Raw genomic sequence first — 22,639 nt, forward strand, 5'->3', positions numbered from 1 at the left:
AGCAGTAAGATTGTTGGGGATAGGCAAATGGGTAATGGAGGTGGTATATTTGTCACACTAGACAAGAAACGCAAATCCACCAAGATAGAAATTGAAGCTGCATGTGAGACTACTTGGGTAAGACTCAGTATCAGTAGTGGGCATAAATGATAATTGGATCCATCTATTACCCACCAGAGTCATCTCCTGATGTAACCAAAGACTTTAGGGAAAAACTTCGTTCACTTGTATATAAGTTCTCCATTTATACTGTTATCATTGGCGGAGATTTTAATCAACCAACAATCAATTGGTAAAATGCAGTTTTTTTAGTGGTGGGCGTGATAAGACATCCTGTGAAACTTTACCAAGTGCCTTCTCTGATAACTACCTGGAACATGTAGTTAGGAACACCACTCATGATGGAAATATATTGGATGTAATGGCAACAAATAGGCCTGACCTCTTTTGAGGATGAGGATGTCCACACCACAACTGATATCAGTGACCATGACATGGTAATGGCAACAATGATTGCCAAAGTACAAAGGACAACTAAACCAAGCAGAAGAATACATATGTTCAGTAAACTAGAAAAAAAATCAGTAGTGTCATATCTCAATTAGGAACCACTTATGAACTTTCAGCACAGGGCAGGAGCATGTAGAGGAACTCTGGCTCAGGTTTAAAAGAATAGTTGACCATGCACTTGGTAATATGTACCCAGTAGAACAGTTCATAATGGGAAGTTTTCAACATCATGCAGAGTTTGGCAACTTGCTCTAAATGTTCAGAAATGTAAAATTGTGCACTTCATAAAGTGAAAAAACATAATATCCTATGACTATAATATCAACAAATCACTTCTGGATTTGGTCAACTCATACAAATACCAGGGTGTAGCACTTTGTAGGGATATGAAATGGAATGATCACATAGGTTCAGTTGTAGATAAAGAGGTAAAGCAGGTGGTAGACTATGGGTTGTCAGTAGAACACTGGGGAATTGAAATCAGTCTACAAAGGAGATTGCTTAGAAATCACTTGTGCGACCAGTTCTAGAATTTGCTCAAGTGTGTGAGACCTGCTTAGAAATCATTTGTGTGACCAGTTCTAGAATGTTGCTCAAGTGTGTGAGACCTGTACCAGATAGGACTGACATGGGATATTGAATGTATACAGAGAAGGACAGCATGAATGGTCACAGGTGTGTTTAATCCATGGAAGAGTGACAGAGATACTGAAGGAACCAAAATGGAAGACTCTTGAAGATAATATGCTGAAAAAATAATAGATTGACTTTCAACCACCAGGGAAAAATATGGCACTGTAAGCAGTCAGAATGTAATGTGGGTCAGGAAAAGGGGAGGAGTGACCAAACACATGACAAAGTTGGTTCTGGCATGTATATTAGGATATGGGCGAAGTTAAAATATGTGTTCAGTATGGTCTCCAGACTCAGCAACATGCTGCTTCCATAACACTACATGGTTGACAGTTCCTCACAGCATATCTGTTGTAATCAGAGTGATATGTCATGATATGCTACCCTTCAGATCAGGAAAAGTCTGGATACACCCCTGATGGACACAATCTTTCACATATCCTCACAACAAGAAGTGACATGGATTTAGGCCAGAGGAGGCTACACATCTTGAAATTATGTAGAGATGATGCAGCTTTTACCAAAGGTTTCTTGATGCAAATATTTCAGCTTTCAATCAACACCTGGTGTTGCCCCATCTTGCATGAAAATAGTGGTGCAGAGATAGCTATGTTCTAGCAAAGCTGGAATAATTTATTGCATAAAGAGGTCCTTATAAGGTGCAGATGTTGCTGTGCACCTAACAGGCATGCGAGGTGTCATCTGGTCAAAGAAAATGGACAGAAAGGGAAGGTTATAAAACTACACCAAACAATCACATAAGCTGAGTACACAACAAGTGGTTGAGTATAACCACATATGCAGCAGTTCTGTGCATCCACAGCACCATGCAGAGTAAAAAGTGCCTAATCTGTCCAAAGATTATTCCCCAGCCACATGTCATCCATTTCCATGTATGTCAAAAAATGAAGAGTAAAGTCATGATATTGTAGCCTATCTTGGGAATTCATTTGGTACCCGTTCTGAATATTGTAGGAATAGCAGTATAGAATCCACTGCAAAAGCGTGTGAACTATTTACCTCTGGAGGGACAGTTCATGTGACACAGCTTGAGCACTGTTTGCAGAATTTGAGGCATGTGTTGCATGGTCAGGTATATCTACAGCAACCAACAACAACTACCATGGGAATGAGCTGCCTCCCTTTTCATACTGCACCACCTAATTCATCTATTTCTTCAGATTTCTTGATCATATTCTGTAGCTAATTTAGTGACATGTGGCCTCTTCACAACTGCTTCTGTTGATGATATTCCCACTGCTTCTGTTGATGATATTCCCACAATGCAGCACTGCTATTGCTAGTATGCTGACAAAACAGGTGCTGGGAGTGCATGGTCTTTCTTCTAAATAGCATTGTGTGTCATATGGAAAACTTCAGTTGTCATAACCCTTTACACTAACAGTCACTTCATGAAGGAAATCAACATGCATCACCAAACGACAAACAGCAAACTGACGTCAATAAAGGAAACTTTAACATTCTGATTGTTTACTGGGCCATATTTTCTCCTAGTAGCAGAAAGTGGGATTTTTTTTTAGAACATATTCTGCGAGTGCATCAATTAATGAGCTTTCCTATAATGTTTAGCATCCTGTGATGCATGTAGTCTGCATTGCCGTACATGGAACACTATCAGTTTAATTATAACCATGCAGTAGATACAACTAAATATCATTTTGACATAGCATTCTCTCTGAAGAGTAGGTCAAAAATAGCTCTTGCAAACAAATGGATCACAGTGGATGTTAGGAAATCATGCACACACAAATAATTCCTTTACAGAATAACTAAAATGTGTCCTACAACACATGAATTTAATGGGTGTTTTAAAAGTTATAAAATAATACTCAGGAACACAACAAAAGATGCCAAAATGATGTAAAATGACAGATACAGAAGAAACACATCCAATAAAATGAAAGTTATTTGGATTATTGTGAAGAAAGAAACAGAAAGTAACAAAACTAAAATTAATAATATCCAGTTGAGTGAAAATCTACAGACTGTCAGCAAACAAACTGATGTAGCTAATGTGCTTAACTTTTTTTTGTGAATGTAGCATAAAAGCTTATTGAATCAAGTGTCACCCATAAACATCCCACACAAGTGACATCAGATATTGATCAGGTAGATAACACAATAATTCTCTTGCCAAAAACACTCATTATGAATAGATAACATACCAGATTTTGTATTTTACTCTCAGAACTGCTGACTTATCTAGTAAACCTGCCCTTCTCAACTGGCATCTTAGAACTATTTCACAAAAAAGAAAGCCAGGAAGAGGTATCAAACTATAGACATATTTCTGTACTGTCTGTATTTTTGAAAATTCTAGAGACACTTTCATAGATACAGATGTCTAATTTTGCCCACACACATTATTAAAAAGAAGTGTATGTGTGTCCTAAACAACTGAACTGATTTCAGCCAAATATGGTACACCTATATCTTACTGTCAGGCAACAATTTCTGTGGGTGAAGGAACCACCTACCTACCTATCATAGTTCAGGAGATATGGCTTCATAAACAATGAGAAGTAGGAAAAGCTACTGCATAATGCATGATGTTTAATTTTATTACTTATGTGCTACTAACTCTATTCACAATAAATTTTGCAGACAGTGAACACATATGAACCTACATAATTATATCATGGTACCACACACAATTCCAGAGATATGATATCACAAACACTGAAATGCATGATAAAATGCCACATTCTGCATGAAATTTTAATACACATATTTTTTTTACTACTAAGACACTCCTACACTCAAATCGACTTAAAGAATCTCTGACATCTAGCATCATTATTGACAGCTTTCAACTGTGAAGTGCAAATGGCTGTAGATGAAAACAGTAACCTTCAGTAGAGCCATGAAAAGGTGTTGCCATAGATACTTCCAGAAAAGCACATTGTAGGCACATGAAGCAGCTGCACTTAGCATAAAAAAAACTATTTGTTAACTTGGATACTGCACTTATACATTGGTACATTATGCATACTGTTTTTGTATGACAGTTTCATTACTTCAAAAGATTTTTTCATGGATTCATGGAAATTTTTTTTCAATATTATGCTAAAAACACAGTTAATTTTTTGTTTTAGTTTCTAATACAAAATTGGCAAAATGAATACCCAGGCAATTCCGAGTTTGTTAGGTAGTAACTAAGTATAATATACAAATATGATCACAGCATTGTTTTAAGAAAAATCACTCAACTAAAATAGCAACCTTTTCTTTTCTGTGTGAAATGCTACAGGTCCTAGATAGGCAGTAACATGCCCTGAGGATATTACTTGACCAATCAAAAGCTTTTTATACTATCTGTTAAGAAAGATTACTTGATAAGATTCAGAATTAGGGTATTAGGAGACCAACTTATAACTGGATTAAATCATATCTCCATGGGAAAAAAAGAATCTCACAGAGATAACCCATGAAGTAAATGGGATAGTCAGTATCCATCAGTCGGATTTATTAGTGGTCAAATATATAGTAGAGTACTGTGATGCAAACAAAAGTCTGGAAAAAACTGTTGCAATGCACATATTCACCACCCATAGCAGGACACCAGTAATAAATACTGAAATTAATGGACAAACAATCATAAAAACAGAGAATATGAAGTTTCTCAGTGTATGGATGCACAGAATACGAAATGGGATACATGTTTAGACCACATAAATAGAAAACTAAGTGCACCATGTTTCTTAATAAGAGTACTAAGAAACTCTAAATCGTATGACAATCTCAGGGCCATTTATTTTGCTTATGTTTATTCAATATTGAAATACGGAGTAGTATTTTGGGGAAAGTGTGGAACGTGTTTGAGATCCTTTACATTAGAGAGAAAGATTAAGAGATTAATAGAAAGGCTAGGCCAAAGATCATTATCCAAACCACTATTTGAGAAAAATAAAATACTACCACTTCCAAGTCTCCACATATTAGAAAATGTAATTATTGTCAAAGAAAAAGTAAACAGTAGCACCCATCACCCAAATTAATCTATACATAGCTACCACACAAGACAGGTAAATAATGTACATATACAACAGACAAGTACAGCACTATTACAGTAAGACATACCCCATCACAGCATCAAACTGTATAATGCATTACAAAAATCCACAAAAATAATAACAGACAGAAACAATTTCAGTTCAACAGTGTAGCATTAATTTGCAAAGTGCTGCTTCTATATTTCAAGAGAGCATCTAGAAAAGCAACACTGCAGCACCAATTACTATTGTATTCATAAAGTGTATGGAATAATAAAACATTGTGTAAAATTAACTTTCACTAAACTGATGTGAGTAGAAAAATTCAGAATATGTATATAGTTATTGATGAATGGTCCAATATCTTTTGTATATTGTACAGTCCTATGATCACAGGAGTAATAAATAAATAAATAAAAAGCCAAAAGCATAGCTATTATTTTTCAGGAAAATGAAATGTATTCTCTTCTAGGAAGTTGGCCCCTTATTTTGCTATAATCAGCCAACCTGTGGCTCAGGTTGATTGTAAGAGTTAGATTCAGCCAAGAGAATTTCAAAATCACAGAAACTTTTTTGAGCAGAGAAAACAAAAGAATTTATGATGGACATAACATCTACAGGAAAAGTAGAGCTCTCATTAGATGTGAAGGAGTTAACATCAGGAGTGCCCTGAAATTCTTATCTACAGAGTTGCAGTAGGTCCACACCAGTATCGGTCATTTCAACATTTTTAAAGTTATGAGCTTAAGAAAAATATCACTGACATAAGTGCAAGGAGATGAAAAACTTTACCAAATGTACTGCAGTTACACATGAAAATTCAGTAACAACTCTTTGACTTACACATATATCTATAAAAAAACAACTGGAATTAGTAAACACAATTCTTTATGTGAGTATTGACTGAGAGATAATGAAGTTAAATGAATGAAACTAAATAATTATGAGTTCATATCATAGTTTGTTACAGATGTATATTTATATGGTGCAACAAAAACTGTCTGCTAATGGGAATTCCCATAGAAAGATATACTGTAAAGAAACACTTGAGTCTAATGGTGAATTACCATATGTATCCTACATGAAAATATTTATATACTGTATGTGGTACTGAGTAGTGATACTAGATGTTCATAAAATTTTTGGATAGAGTGCTGCCATGTTTCCGGAAAAAAGCTAACTTTAAACAGGAAGTTATCAAAGCAGAACTTTCAATGTTACTTACAGTCTGTGGTTGGTTTCTATGATAATTTTCAAAGTTTCACTTAAGAGAGAATCTTCTCACATTTTCATTGATTTCATGGTTGCAAATGTTGAGTCCTATGTATAGAAGGGCCAGAGAAATGGATTTCATTCATTAAGGTACTATTCACTGGCTATAGTTATGAAAGATGTTGTGAAGATGAGAAATTGAGCTGCTGGTAAGCCCAATGAAAAGGCAGCTACACTTTAGCTTTCGGCCAAAACCTTCTGCAGAAAAGGAAAAAACATGTACACTCACATTCATTCACAATTACACACACACACACACACACACACACACACACACACGCACACACACACACACACACACACACACACACACACACGATTGCTATTTCTGGCATTTCAGACCAGACTGAGTGTGTGTGTGAGGCATTCTTGCTTGTGTGGATGAATATGTGTGTGTTATCTTTTCTGAAGAAGGCTTTGGCAAAAGCTTATGTGTAACTGTCTTTCCAGTAGGCCTGTCTCCAGCTCAACATGTCGTCTTTACTGTGAGTAGAAATCTATTTTTTCTCACTTATGGAGAGGTTAACATTTCTAAACATTCATCATTTTGATAAATATTATAAAGTCTGCAAACACCAAGACACTAAAAGTTGCAGAGAAATTATCTACTGGAAAGCTCACTGTATGTTGGGACAACAAAGTTGAAATATAATAAAAAGAGTCACTGGGAAGTCATTATATAGTAAAAGTAAAACCTCAAAATTAATAATATAGAAATGGGATATCCTCTAGCCATTAGCAATATTTTCAGTCATTATGTACTAACATATCTTAGAGATTCACAGCTTCGAGTCCAGAGAAGAAAATTCATAGTTCCAGGTGTATTTTATTTTTGTGCAGTTCATTTTGACCTTGTGGGTCCATGGATAACTTGTTCAGTACATCTTCTTTCTTCTCAATGCTTCTAACACTCCTCCTGGTTCTCTCTTCTTTGATTATCTTAATTTTGATCCTGGATATCAGTCCACCCATGATCTTCCATTGTATTCCTGTAGATGGACCTATCTTAAATTGCTGCTTTTGTGCAAGCACTGAATTACGCAATAAAATTGAAAAAAGATAGTACATTGCCGTTGTTGGACTTGTTAATGTACCAGTGTCTAGCTGAGACATATAATCTACAGGAAACAGCCTATACCAACCTGTACTGAAATTGATGGAGCTTCCATCACCTGATGCTGCACAACTTGCTTTTGAACAATCATATGCACAGGTTATCTTGAACAAGCAAATTATGTGGATCAGTTTAAAGAATTTAGACAGGGTCTTCAGTAAAATTCTTATGGATGGTGTGAAATCAAATTCACCTAATATTAAAAACAAAAACTAAGACTTCAGTAAAATCAAGATAGTGTCCCATTTATTGGATGGCTCTCCATTGAAGTCTGCTGGTCGTTAGGGAGAAACTGATTGGTCACTACTCAGACACATAGTAGTAACCATTTTAAATAGCTACTGTAGAAAAATTGTAAATTGTAGGAAATATCAATGGAGGTCTTTAGGGCATAAATTAGATGTATTTTGTACCCTGATGAGGTCAGTTGTTATGACCTCAGAACTTTAATATTATCTTTAATTTTCGCATGACTTATGTACCAATTACTTTTTCTGATGTTTATCTAATACATAGACCCTGAAATCATATCTTATGAGCATAAATTCCATCATGTCAGTGTCCATCTTTGTAGACTTTTTAGCTAATACGCGCGCGCGCGTGTGTGTGTGTGTGTGTGTGTGTGTGTGTGTGTGTGTGTGTGTGTGTGTGTGTGTGTGTGTGTGTGTGTTGGAGAAATATAATTATTTTGCTTTCATGGAATCTTTCCTCTACATGCACTTGTGCATATTCAGTTGTATAAATGTTGCCTTTTATGAACAATTTTTTTAGAAGGGTAGTATAGGCATCTAAAGGACTGACATAAAAAAATCATCCTGAGTGAGACAAGTACAAAAAAATGCAGTCAGTTGTAAAATCTTAACTTGGTGTTAGAATTGTCAGTCCACAAACCTCCAAAATTAAGTGCACTGTAAATTCTTCAGAAACTTCGTAATATTTCAATAAATCAAAATCAGATGTTGATTTAAGTGGCTACCCCACTTATATCCATCCATTTTATTTAGATCAGGATACAACAGACTTTCCAGTTAATTCAAAAGAATTGCAATTAAAGATGTAGATAATTAGTTTATAAAAAACTGAAATTTTGTTGGACAGGATGAAATATCTGCCAGAAAAAAAGAAAAACAAGAAACAGAACAGTTTCTAGTGTAATATACAGTGATCCCAGTAATTAATCAGTCATTTGAAGAAAATTCTTCCCAGGTGCTGTCAAGTACACAACAGTAAAGATACAATTGGTAATTCCCAGATGGAATAATATGTAAAATGAAGGAAGGCAACTAGTCACCTGTAGCTGACTCAAGAGTGGTGCAGAGAAACACACACCAGAAAATTATTTATACTAGCTTTAGATCTTTTGCTCTTTCACTAGTGGAAGCACACACATTTACACACACAACCACACAGACACCTAAACACACATGCCTGTGTCCAGGGCAAGACTGATGTTGATTATCAGTAGTAGCTGCCGTGGCAGATGGAAGTGGGGAAGGGGAGTAGAGAAGGATTCATGAAGTGATGAGGGGATGGTGATATATGTGATGCAGATCTTTCCCATAGATGATTCAGTGGCTGCACAACAAGATGAAAGGAGTTCAGAGGGTAGAGCGTGTAGGAGCAGAGGTAGAGAGAGAGAGAGAGAGAGAGAGAGAGAGAGAGAGAGAGAATAGCTGGATGGGGAAGGGTGGTGTGTACAGAGGAGAAAATGAAAAAGATAAGGTGAAGCATTGCGAAACAGGTTAGCAGATGTTCAGACCAGGAGTACTGCTTCAGTGCAGGATATGCTGGAGACAATTCCCAGCTGTGTGGTTCAAGGAACACTAGTGCTGGAAGAAAGTATCCAAATGGCTTGTTTAGTGAAGCAGCCATTGAAGTCATTTGTGCTCTCTCTCTCTCTCTCTCACTCTCTCTCTCTCTCTCTCTCTCTCTCTCTCTCTCTCTCTCTCTCTCTCTCTCTCTCTCTCTCTCACACACACACACACACACACACACACACACACACACACACACACACACACACTTTTCTCCTCCCCTCCCTTCCATCCCCCCCTCCCCCCCCCCCCACACACACATTTCAACTTTCTCTCTTTTCCTCCACTCCCTTCCCCTCCCCCCCTTTATCCTTCATCTCCCTCTCCCTACCTCTTATATGCTCTGTCCTCCGAACTCCTTTCATTTCGTTGTACAGTCACTGCATCACCTGTGGGAAAGATCTGCATCACACTATCCCCCTACCCCTCTTCATCTCATGCATCCTTCCCTATACCCTCCTCACCCCCATCTGCCCAGGCAACTCCTATTGATAATCAACGGTCAGTTGTGAATGAGCGTACTTCCAATAGAGAAAAAGCAGAAGCTCAAAATCTAGTATAAATAGTTTCCTGGTGCATGTTATTATGTGCCACACATCAGTCAGCAGTAAGTAAGTGGTGGCCTCCCTTTATGTTACAGTAGTAAAGCTGTTATTAAAGAAGTGCCTAAAGGAAGATGTAGGCAGTATTCTACCAGTCTTTTCCCCAGTATTTGACAATACTATTGCCTCTCAGATCCAATATGTCATCGCAAAATCTAATATCATCACATTAAATTAGATTGACTTCCAGAAGACCAGAGCACAGTATGTGCCATCAACAAATTTGTTGAGAAAATTTGCTTATCTTTGGACAAGTCTCAAAATTTCATATGCATTTTATGTGACCTTAGAAAGGTTTCTGACTGTGTAAACCACTCCTAACTACCCTGTACACTGGATACAGACTCATCAGTAGTGCTTTGAAATCGTTGAAATCATATTTAACAGAGAGAAAGAGAAAATATAAAAATTAAGCCAAGAGATTCTTGTCAGTCACTATGATTCTTGGCAAACACTATTTAGGGGTCTAAATATTTTAAATATCCAATGTATTTATACTTTTGAAATGTTTACTTTAACACAATTCACAAAATTTCATGTCACCAACTTGTAGACTGAAACTCTATTTCCTGTTACTCAGCACATGGCTATAAAAATTAATAGTAAAATTTACAAACATGGACTAGCTTTGCTGAAAAAAAAATTACATGTGATCATTGTGCAAAAATGTTATTTGGCCACAGGATTTTTAAATTAAGTAAAGTTATATTTGTAGAGTAATGAAATACAGAGCATATAAAAAATTAATACTCTGATTGTAAAAATTCATATTTTTGATAAAACATGTTAGAAAACAGAGTCAGAATAGAAGATACTTATAAAGCCTTAAAGTTTTTGTTATATTATTACAGATGCTCTGCATCCACCAGCAGCCATATAGATGACATGTAAATGGCAGGTAATTTCATCATAAACTCTGTGTAACATATCTATGCTGAGAGTGAGTCACTGCAACTCCTATTTTGTTCTTCAGCTCATGTATGTGATAAGGTAAAGGGTGGATAAAAACACATTTCTTCACATACCCCCACAAGAAGATATCACGATATCTGGAAATCTTGAAGGCCATGAATGTATGACAGTGTCTCTGGTTTCTGTGTGCCCTACCCAGTGTTGAGGCAGCATGTCATTGAGGAATTGTCATTCAATATTGTTCTAATGTGATGAAACTCCTTCCTGTTGCAATATGGACTCATTAGAGTTCTCCTCAAGTTGTGGGAAAAGCCAAATGTGCAGCATCTGAGGACAGCTCATTCCAGACACTGTGTTTTTCTCAAAAGAGAAGGGCCATAAACTTATTCATAAAAAAGTTACACAAAAGATGTTCAGTTCAGATGATTCTCTTTGGTGCTCAACAATTGCATGAGGTTTCTGAAGTTTCCAACTGTGCACATTTTGTCACTACACTTTATGGTTAACATGAAATGTAGCTTTATCACTAAAAATTAGCTAACATGTTAAAAATTTATTGTCTTCCATGACTTCCAGTAGAGCTTCACTGAAGTCCACGCACTTCTTCTTTGTTACCAACCTGAAGAGCTTGCTCTCGTTGTAGGCTGTACAGTTTATAGATCAAACATCACCTTAATACTCACCAGACAGACATATGAGAAATTGCGTGTTTGCTACTTGTGCAACAAATAGACTGTATTCGACTCTGCACAAGCATTTTCTGAATTCTTTGCACCATCTCTTCAGAAGTACAGGTTCAGTATGGATTCTTAACTGCCTCAAGTTCATGATACAAATGTTTTTCACCAAAACTGAATCAATCTGAAAATGCTAATGAAACTCACACTAGACAGTATTTGCTGACTCACCCTTGCTATGCTGTAGTACACAAAATGCCTTCTGTTGGGCAGATGCTGTTTTGCTTCAGACTGAGTGAGCCAATATATGGACTGGCAGCTAGCAGCAAGTAAACTCAGCTCTTCTGTCAATAAGTATAGTGAAAATAAAACTAACATAAAAATAATCCTGATATTTTGTGATAATACAATTGAACAACAGACAGGTCATGTATCCTCATCATTGGATGCCATTTCCGGTATCATTTGTAAAGAGTAATTCTCGTGTTCATTTACTAGATTAACTTATTTTGTTTCTGGCTTATAAAAAAATTCAGTGCAAGTTTTATCTTGTTTGTTTGGGACATTCCAAGAGATGCAGGTAATCAAAAACATAGTTATCCTTCCATTTACTCACAGAATCTTTTGAGTTTAATTTCAACAAAACTTTTTCATGCACTAACTCATCAACAGTTAGCTTCAAGTTTATGTGTCTGTCATTGCTGAGAATAATAATCTTGTACACTGGATGAAACCTGAAGGCCACTCCTAACAAAATTTATTCTTAGTATGTTGCTTACAAATCTAAATATCTCATGTCAAATGAGAAGGAAAGCATAGTATTGAAAACGCTGTAGGAATTATACCCCAACTGGCCAAGATATTTATGAGGATACAGAAAAGCTGAATTACTGAACGTTTGTGTTATCAGTGTGATACTAATTCTCTAGAGGTAAATTTTGTAGGATGGCACCAGGCAGAAGGAAATAAATCTTTGTGTTAAAACATACAGTGTTCCACATTTAAGAAAATTATGCAAAAAAGTAACAGCAATTAATTCATGTTTAATGCTTTCTGTAACAAGATAACAGTTCTGCACACTGTACACACAGTTAAGAAAAATCACTAAAAATGAAAACAGAAGTGTGGTTGGGTCTTGTTGCAGTAAATTAATTAATTAATTATGATACTTGTTTTGGAAATAGTATCTCTTTAAATAAGAGTGTAAGAACGCTTGTATAAATAGGAATGTATGTTCAATTTAACTAAAATTGGGTACTGAATGTAATAAGAAAACTGTATGGATGAACTTCAACCATATAAGAAACAAAAATAGGACTAATGTAAAATTCACATTATCGAATAGCCATATTCAGCAAAAGAATCCCTTTTTTTTAATTATGGTTGAATGAGCATCTAAGATGGGGCAAAACATGTAGAAATGCTTAAAAAAATTAAGTAAGTACTATTAAATATTAAGAATGCTTAAAGATTACTGTAATACTGAAACAATAGTCTACTGATGTATGGTATAGTATTCTGGGTAAATACTCTTTTACAAAGCAGTCTTTTAAGCTTCAAAAGAAACCTGTAATATTAATAAGTGATGCTGCTTACAAAGCATCGTGTAGAGGTATTTTTAAGGAATTAAAAATCATGACCTTACCATCTATATTTATATTCAAAAGTATTTGCTTCATGGAAAACCATCAAATTTCAGCTATGAATAGTGGGATCCACAATTACCAAACAAGGAACAGGGATGACTATCGTGGGATGTGCACAGAAAACCAATATATCAGGACAGTGTTGTTTACAAACCAATAAGTCTTTACAGCGCACTGCCAGATAACATTAAAAAAATACCAAACATTAATTCATTTAAAAAAGAACTAAAAAAGCTACTAGCAAACAACACCTTCTACAGCTTTAATAAATACCTGGAATTTTGCTCCAATCTGTAGTCTGCTTCATAAATCTCTGAACAGAATTTCACAATTATCAAACCATTCCTAGATAAAACTAAACTTCTTTTATCCATGTATGTGCCATATGTTACTATGCCTATTTAACTAAAGTACTGGTATTTAATAGTTTTAATAAAATCAACAAAGCTTTTATTTTATCTGCTGTACGTATATAATTTTATAATATAATTAAGCACAATACTGTTTTTGTTATAAAGATGTGTTGATACAAATTTTAAGATTTTGTACATAATGTAAATATATAATATTTTATACTGTTTTGTACTTTGACACGTCCAGTATCTTGAATGTGATAATACGGACGCTAAATAAATAAATAAAACATTTCATCAGCCTCGAAATCCACCACAGGTCAAACATCAAGGCCATTGCCAAGCAAAATGTATGTTGATGAAAGAAAAAAAAAAAAAAACATGTCTGATCAAGGATGTGACCAGAGCCTGGAATTAAATTTTCACATAAAATGTTGTACATAGTCAGTAGTACCTCTTGCCTAGTTAGAATCAGACATCTATTTAGAAATTTTATTCGCCATTTAGCATTAAATAAGCGTTTTTACATTTATCTAATTACACACACATAGAGATTTGCTTTGAATTTTAAAATACCCTGTTAACATTAAGCACACTGAAGAATGGTGTTGCTGTATTAAACTGAGCGTTTAACAACAAATTACACAATTTAACTTGAAATTATAAAGACATGGGCCAAGTGGAAGGTGATTTCAAGACCTGGCTCTGAGTGAGAGGGCTGCTTTTGCCTGTGTGTGTCTTGTCCATTAAATATTGGATTTGCCAATTCTGTTAGTCTGGTGAATATTTTTTATTGCATTACAATCCCTTACATTCGTTTTAATGTTCTTCAATGTGATATTTATTTATAAATTTTTAATTGTGATTAATTTTGCTAGAGAGAAGTTGACAGTGATTATTTACTCACCACAACACTTTCTTTGTTCACTAGATGCTTTTCGATGCATTTGCATTTTCAAACTGTAAAATATGCGAGAAGATTTTCTCCACAGCAGCATTTCATAAGAAAAGTGAGACTGAAATATTCTAATAATATCTACTTGATATTCAGAAATAACTATGTAACTCAATTGTTTTTTGTAAATGGTAATATATTCTCCATAGATCATCTTGATTCAGTATGAAATCCCAAAAGCTTAAGACTGAGCTTCTTTATTTCTTAATAGTCTTAGCATTAGGCAGTAGATGCTACCTGTATTACCATGTTCAATAACTATACATTGAAGCATACTAAATGATGACTTTTCCCATTCACACATCAATGGATAGCAGACACCTAAAGTAATCTGTGAATAATACAAGTTATTTTGAATACAGAATTATATCCACATAATATGATTTTACCACAGTGTCACTTTTTGAGCATAGATGAATAATGCTACTGATGTGTAACTGTGCACTTTTAGGTATTAGTTACCTGGAACATTTTTTGTTATTTAGTTACTGTAATTTTCATCAGTTTGTAATCAGTTTGCTAGCAGGGAACATAAATATTTGGTGGCAGGGTTCTGTCCATCTTTTTTGAAAAATTCCATGTCTCTGATGCCTTTTGTTTCTATTTAGGTATGTGTGAGTGAGTGTCCACAGAAATATTTTGCATTCAGTGGACTGAAAAGATATGATGATATAATAAATGATCTCTACTGCACTTACGGAACAAAGGAGAAGCTATTGAGTATGGAAAGTATTACAAATGCTGTCAACAGTGGTAAATGTGCAGCTTGGTATGTTCCAAGCCAGCGGGGTGAGTCATCGTAATGTTATCCATGTTGGTCTTTCTAAGACACAAAATATACTCTCTTACAGTGGCTGTAAGATGCTAGTTGCTGAATAATCATAAACACATTATTTGTACTTTTCTTATAATATAGTTCACCATTATATGACCCTCAGAAGTAATTGTTTGGTTCTTATTGAAGTGAAGCTATAGTATTCTGTACCTGAACATGTAATTAGAAAAAATGTAATTTATAGCAATATTTCACTGAAAACTTTGTTACCTTTCTATGACGTTCAAGTGGCACCCATTTTCATGCACCGATTCTGGTTTTAATGTAAACCCATGTAAAAACTGTTAAGCTGTGATTTATATTGGTTTATTTGGACTACATCTACCAATTGGTCTTTCATTTCATTGATATCACACATCAGACCCAAAAATTAAGCGCCCAAAGTGTGGTTGATCCTAGCATTTATTTGGGCATTTATGTAAGTTTCAATACTCTTCCAGTGTCATGTGTTTGTACAAAATGCACATTTACACTACCATTTGAATTATGCATTTATCATATCTATTTGACTTCTTGCTGCCTTTTCAGGTATTTTGGCAATTACTGGAAATAGAGAAATTGTCTAATAATTGCCTATCTTGTTTGGTCTTGGCTTTTTGGAAACTGGTGTAGAAATTGGTATTCTACTCACTAGCACAGCTAGAAATATCCTACATGTGGATTGCTGATGGGTGAACGTGTACTACGGAAGGAGGAAAAATGACTAAATGTATTGACATGCAAATGATATTTACTGAACAAAGTACATTTACTTCAGGACATGTATAAAAAATTAACATGTAGGCATGCTACCAATGGTGTCATTGAGAGTTACGCAAAAGGTGGGAGAACATACATGTACAAAGGTCAAGCTGCCTTGTCCTGGACCAAAACAAAACACAGATACAGGTTCATTCTCACATGGTATAGAACAAAACCAGTGCATTGCATGAGACCTATCCCCATGACTTTCATCTGTATACTGAAAACACTGTATACAATATTTCACTTCCAGCATTCTAGGTGAGTCATCTCTGCATGAAGTTATATTTACACAAGGGAAATGGCACAATATGCAACCGTAACTACATTAGATAGTAAAAGATCTAGCTGTAAGTTTATGTGAAAGGATTAATACAATGAAAATATTTGATACACTTGGAGGTTACATGCATGTAGGTAGGTGACTTTCTGAAAGTATGTGGGAGCCCATGAACATGCTCACATGGACATGCAAACTGCACCATTTGATGGGTCTTTGGAAGGGGTGATAGGGGGGTGGCAGTGGTGCAGGGGTTGCCATCTGCAGTCCTTGCTAATTTAATGCGGTGGAAATTGTGAAGCAATTCCTAGAATAACTGTCTAGGAAGAGGGGCTGCAGGTGCCTGATTGTAACTAAGAATGTTAGGCTCACTGGTTCTCACTGATTATACAAGTAGCTTGCAGTGCTTGTACTGTGTAGTCATGCAAGGCCAACTTAGTGGTATGTAGTCTTCTAGCTGCTTGTACACCTATCTGGTAGCATTGTGCGGCAAGCTGTTAAGTTTCCTGCCCCTGTAATTAAACATCATATATCACTGGGAATTGTGTCAACCATTAAGAAAAGATTCCAGCCACATTTTCTGCATGGAAAATTTAGAGAGCTCTCAAAAGATAGTTATCATGTGCCTGTCTGACCACCATGTAATCACAGTGTTTGATAAGTTACATATAAAAGATTACGCTATTAGGGCTTACTCGTGCAGGAGTGACATAGGAAAAGGAGGAGTTATTACATACATTAAGACAGAAAACAGGTTCAAAAACATTGAGACAAGTGAATTTTATAGTGATCAGCACATGGAAATGTGTGCTTGTGAATTAACGCTGAAAAATAGTTCACTTTTCATTGTAACTGTATATAGAACCCCACTGAGACATTTTGAACTATTTATGAGGAATCTGAATACTGTAGGGTATTACCTGTCAGAATGAAGCATGCAATTAATCTGTGCTGAATTCAGTGTAGAATTTTCAAAAGGGTTCTGATAGGAAAAATTATCCGGAAACTTCATTTGGATCTGACAACATGGTCTCAGTAATTAACTGTTCAACAGCGATGGATAAAGATAACTCGATCCTAATTGATAATGTTTTTCTTTTATGAAGCTCAAAGTAAGAAAATAACTGTTTACCCAGTACCAAATTTCTCTGTGATCATGGTTCAGTGTTTGTTAGGATAAAGAAGATAGCAGCTTACTGTATGGATACTTCTCAGTGGAAATCATTTAGAATAATTAAGGACAGCAGGACAAATCTTTTTAAGAATAGTTTACAGTAAATGACATGGGATGTAATTTATAATGAACCAAATGCTAACATGAAATTTAATCTATTCCATGATAAATTCGTATCATTTCCACATAAGCTAGTCAGAAAGAACACTAAATAGCCAGGTAAAAACCATGGATCACTAGAGGGATAAAGAATCTTGTGAAAGGGAAATGTATCTTGTGGCAAGAACAAGTAGGGATCCTCCAATAGTTGTACACTATACAAAATACTCAATATTACTAAGAAATGTTATTAAAAAACCAAAGAACATGCACATGTCAGAAATTATTACCTCTGACAACAGACCTAAGGCAATATGGAATGTAGTGAAGCAAGAGACAACCAGCCACAGAACAGGACAGGACAGCAAGACTGAAGTCAATGGAAGGGCTATAAATGATGATTCACAGATAGCAAATGCATTTAATAATCATTTCTTAAATATAGGAGAAAGCATAGGGACAAAGAGTTCAAAAGCAAAATCACAGCAGTATACTGAAAATGTAAATTTCATAAAAAGTCAAATGGATATATCACCAATTTCTCCTTCTGAAATTAAGAAAATTCTACATTCTCTAAAAAATAAAATATCATCTGGTTTTGATGGTTTTTCAATAGAGTACTAAACATTTGTTCCCATGTAATAAGTCCTGTCTTATCTGAAATATGTAATGCATCAATAACTGAAGGCATATTTTCAGAGAGACTGAAATATGTTGTTGTTAAACCCCTCTTTAAGAAAGATGATAAGAGAGATGTCAATAATTATTGACCTGTTTCAGTGCTGACATCATTCTCCACAATTTTTGAGAAGATGGTGTATTCTAGACTAGCATCTCACCTTAGCAACAGTAGTATCCTTAACAAATCACAGTTTGGATTTCAGAAGTGTTGCTGAACTGAGAATGCCATTTACACATTCAATCACCAGATTTTATAAGCATTAAATAATAAATAGAACCAGCTGGTATTTTCCACAACCTCTCTAAGTCATTTGAATTACAGTATTCTCCTACATAAATTAACATTTTGTGGAATTTATGGTATAGCCAACAAATGGATAATTTCTCATCTAACCAAAAGAATACAGAAAGTTTTACTTAGTAATTCAAGCAATATAGTGCAGGGACATAATTCCGATTCGGGATAAATCATGTATGGGGTTCCCCAAAGTTCAATCTTAGGTTCCATACTGTTCCTGATATTTGTGAATGATCTTCTGTCTATTATACAACAAGCAGAATTAGTTCTTTATGCAGATGACACCAGTATTGCAATCAATCCAAGCATACATATAGAAACAAAAGAAGCGCTAAGCTAAGTTCTTAAAAGTATCGATGACTGGTTTTCCATGAATGGTGTCACCCTCAATTTTTAAAAGAGCCAATGTAATGAGTTCTGCACATCTAGAGATAGTACATCTGTGATAAGTGTAGCACATGGTGAGCAAATAATAAATAGGGTAGAAACTTAAAAATTCTTAGGGGTCCATATTAACAAGAATTTAGATTGGAAAAAACTCATTTTGTAACTCCTAAAACAGTTTAGTTCAGCCACATTTGCACCTAGAATCATTGCAAATTTTTGGGGGAGACAAATCAGTAAGTTGACATTTTGCATATTTTCATTCAATAATGTCACATGGAATAATGTTCTGATATGACTCATCTATAAGAAAGGAAGTGTTCATTGTATAAAAACATGCCGAGAGAATAATTTGTTGTGCTCCCCACTATCATCTTGTAGACATTTGTTTAAATGGTTGACCATTCAGACTAATGCTTCAAAGTATATACAGGGTGTCCCATTTATCTTGACCAGCATGCGGCTCCTCTGGGAAAGGTGGGTGTGGTGTCAGTGGTAGGGGAGCTCCAGAATTTGGGTACAATATGCTGACTACCTAATGATGATGACACAGGTGGTGGTGGTGGATTCAGCAGAGAGCATCATCATCATCTGTCATCATCTGTTGTCAACTAAATCTTGAGTGCAGGAGCTGTACTGGGGCTGGGGATGATGAGAGTATATGCCAGTACTGACCAGTACTGTGGCTGTTGTTGCAGCACTGTGAAAGTGTCAAGAAAATGTCTTTTCTTTACACTGAGAAAAGTACTGAGGGCCAGGGGGAGTGGTGGCTGGCAGGTGTCTATCCAAAACATGACTTGTGAGCATGTCTGCAGGTACCGGTGGATAAAAAGTCTGCACTCACCATGGTGATGTGGGGGCATTGGGTGTAAGCAGGCCATGCAATTGTGCAGCTGCTGCAAAGAGTCAGGAATGCAGGCAAGTGTGGCAGCTCAATGAAACTGCATGACACACTGAGCAGCTGCCCGTATATGAACGCAGTAGGTGACACCCCGAACTTGGGCTTGTGGGTCAGTCTAAAACCTAAGCAGGCCTCAGACCATGTGATAGTTTGGCAAGTAAAAACAGCATTTCAAGTCCTGTGAAACTGCTCCACCATGCCATTTGTGGCAGCGTGGTATCTCATAGTGAACTGAATTAAAGTGCTGCAAGTATTGATGAGCATTTTGAAAAGTCAGGATGTAAACTGTCGCCCACAGTCTGAAGTTATGTGATGGGGCAAACACTAGTGAGGGTGTCCATTGAGATGTCCAGGATTGACACGACCTCTGGAAAGCAAGCGAACCTGTTGACCATGGTGAGTACATGTTGGTATCTGTCGGACAACAGAAAGGGGCCAGAATGTTGATGTGTACAGCAGGAAAGAATTTTCCGCTGGGGGGGAGGGGGGGGGGGGGGGGAAGCAGCAATTGCCTGGACCTTCTCAGCAAGTGGAGGGAGCCAAGTAGTGGATAAAGTGTGTCAAAGAAATCTGTCAACGGAGTACCAAAAATGCACATCTCCAAGTTAATTATAACGCCTGCCTTCTGGAGGCAGAAGAAATATACTCCTGTAGGTATTGGCAGCGCTGTGCAAGGTTATGAGAGTAGATGAGAACATCATCCAGATGTGCAAAGCATCCAGGCCATAGTGCAGAACATTGTTTAGAAAGCACTGCCTGGTTTGCGCAATGATGTGGAGCCCAATGGCATAAAAACTCTCTTGAAGAGGCTGAAAGCCATGATAATTACTGTTTTCTCAATGTCCTCGGGGGCGACCAGGATTTGTGCGACTGCTTTCATATAATCAGTCTTGCTGAATACGTTGGCAGCAGATAGGTCATTGCTGTAGCTTTGCTGGAGGGTTGTCCTCATGTTTAGTGCCCAGTAGTCACTGCAAGGGCGCCATGTCATCCCTTCTTTGAGGACCAAATGCAGTGTAGAGGCCCATGGACTTTTAAAGAAGTGGAGCACATTGGGGGTGGTAGCTGTCTCAATTGCAGCCTGAGCAGTTTTTTTCATTCTTTGGTGGTATGCAGTGGGTGCTGCATAAAACCTGATCGCATGATGTTGTCTCTGTGTAGTGCTCTGTGTCATGGTGCACTTTCAGGGAAGGGGGAGGGGGGTGTTAGATAGATGAGCAAGGGGAAGCAAGTTCATGAGAAGATTGGCAAAAGCACCAGAGTAGGATAGCTACTTGACAGGAAAGTGAATAACTACTTTGGACTGGCAGGGTATGTAACTGTGGGTTGTACCACTGATGCTGCAGGAATTCACTGGGGCAAGGAGCAGACCTTAAAGGGAAATGAAAACAGCACCAATGGTAGGGTCCATGATGTTGGCAGTTGTGAAAGCCTATGGAAAGTCTCAACCGAGGACTAGATCAATGGATCAGGTGTGGGAGAAGTAGGCAGTGATGGCTGAGCAATTAGCTGTAATGAGGAGTAGGGGGGAAGTTGTACAGCAACCAGAAGACAATAACTACTTGCAGGAAAAAGTTAATAGGTCAGATATGATATCAACTAGGTATGCCATAATGAAGGATAGGTTGCAACGATTGTTTACAAATAGGTGCTGTAAGGTCCCAAAGCAACTGGATGCACCTATTGCTGGAATTCAGACCAGGTTCATAAGTGGCTTTGGTTTTTCACTCACTAGCACAGCTTATTGCTGTTGAGTGAGGGTGTGCTAGGGAAGGTAGAAAAACAAACTAAATGCATTGACATGCAAATGGTATTTATTGAACCAAAGATATCTACTACAGGGGGGACATAACAAATTACCATACAGCCCACAGTGATGGTAAGAGTTATACAAAATGTAGGGGAAGAAACATATACTATAGTTGAGCTGCCATGTTCCAGACCGAAACAAAACACCATTAATGTGCTGAAATGAAGGCACAGTTACAGATTCACTCTCGAACTGCAGAGATCGAAACTGGTGTTTTGCATGAGTCCTCTCCCCATGTCTTGTGTCTGTGCACTAAAAGTACTACATATATAATATTTCATGTCCAGCATTTTATGTAGGTCAGGTCTACATGAATTTATATTTACACGGAAGAAAAGGATACAATGTTCAACCACAACTACATTAGATACTGAAAGAATCTAACTATAAGTTCTCATGAAGCAAAATGTGGATTATAAATAAAAGGCAAAAGGAGGATGCAAGATTTTCATAAAGTGGAGCTAAAGAGGGATGCTCAACATTTGAGAGGAAAATTGAGTAACTAAAGGTCAACTGCTGAATCAAATTAGTGAAAAAATTTGAGATCAGTTCATAGGATAGGTACAAAGGTTCAAATGGCTCTAAGCACTATGGGACGTAACATCTGAGGTAATCAGTCCCCTAGACTTAGAACTACTTAAACCTGACTAATGTAAGGACATCACACACATCCATGCCCGAGACAGGATTCGAACCTGCGACCGTAGCAGCAGCACGGTCTCGGACTCAAGCACCTTGAACCTCTTGGCCACAGTGGCTGGCCAACATAACACCCAGTCCCTGGGTGGAGAAAATCTCTGACCCAGCCGGGAATCGAACATGGGCCCTTAGGATTGACATTCTGTTGTGCTGACCACTCAGCCAGTGGGCGCAGACTAGGCACAAAGACACCACTAATTTTGTAGTAAAGAAAAGTGGTGATGGGGGTGGGGGTT

The 22,639-nt window shown here is 36.8% G+C and overlaps 1 protein-coding gene across 3 annotated transcripts in view; it reads left to right on the forward strand.

Annotated features, from left to right (window-relative positions):
- LOC126363070 (choline transporter-like protein 4) overlaps positions 1-22,639 on the forward strand; it is a 243,910-nt gene that overhangs the window by 57,113 nt on the left and 164,158 nt on the right. For 2 of the 3 annotated variants that reach the window (XM_050007935.1, XM_050007936.1), the window contains exon 4: positions 15,110-15,290. In XM_050007935.1, the coding sequence (XP_049863892.1) occupies positions 15,110-15,290 (181 nt within the window). Of the gene's footprint in view, positions 1-13,904; positions 13,990-15,109; positions 15,291-22,639 lie in introns of those variants that run through there. The other variant, XM_050007937.1, reaches the window with a different exon arrangement.

This window comes from Schistocerca gregaria, chromosome 1 (assembly GCF_023897955.1).
Source record: "Schistocerca gregaria isolate iqSchGreg1 chromosome 1, iqSchGreg1.2, whole genome shotgun sequence".
NCBI classification, from domain to species: domain Eukaryota; kingdom Metazoa; phylum Arthropoda; class Insecta; order Orthoptera; family Acrididae; genus Schistocerca; species Schistocerca gregaria.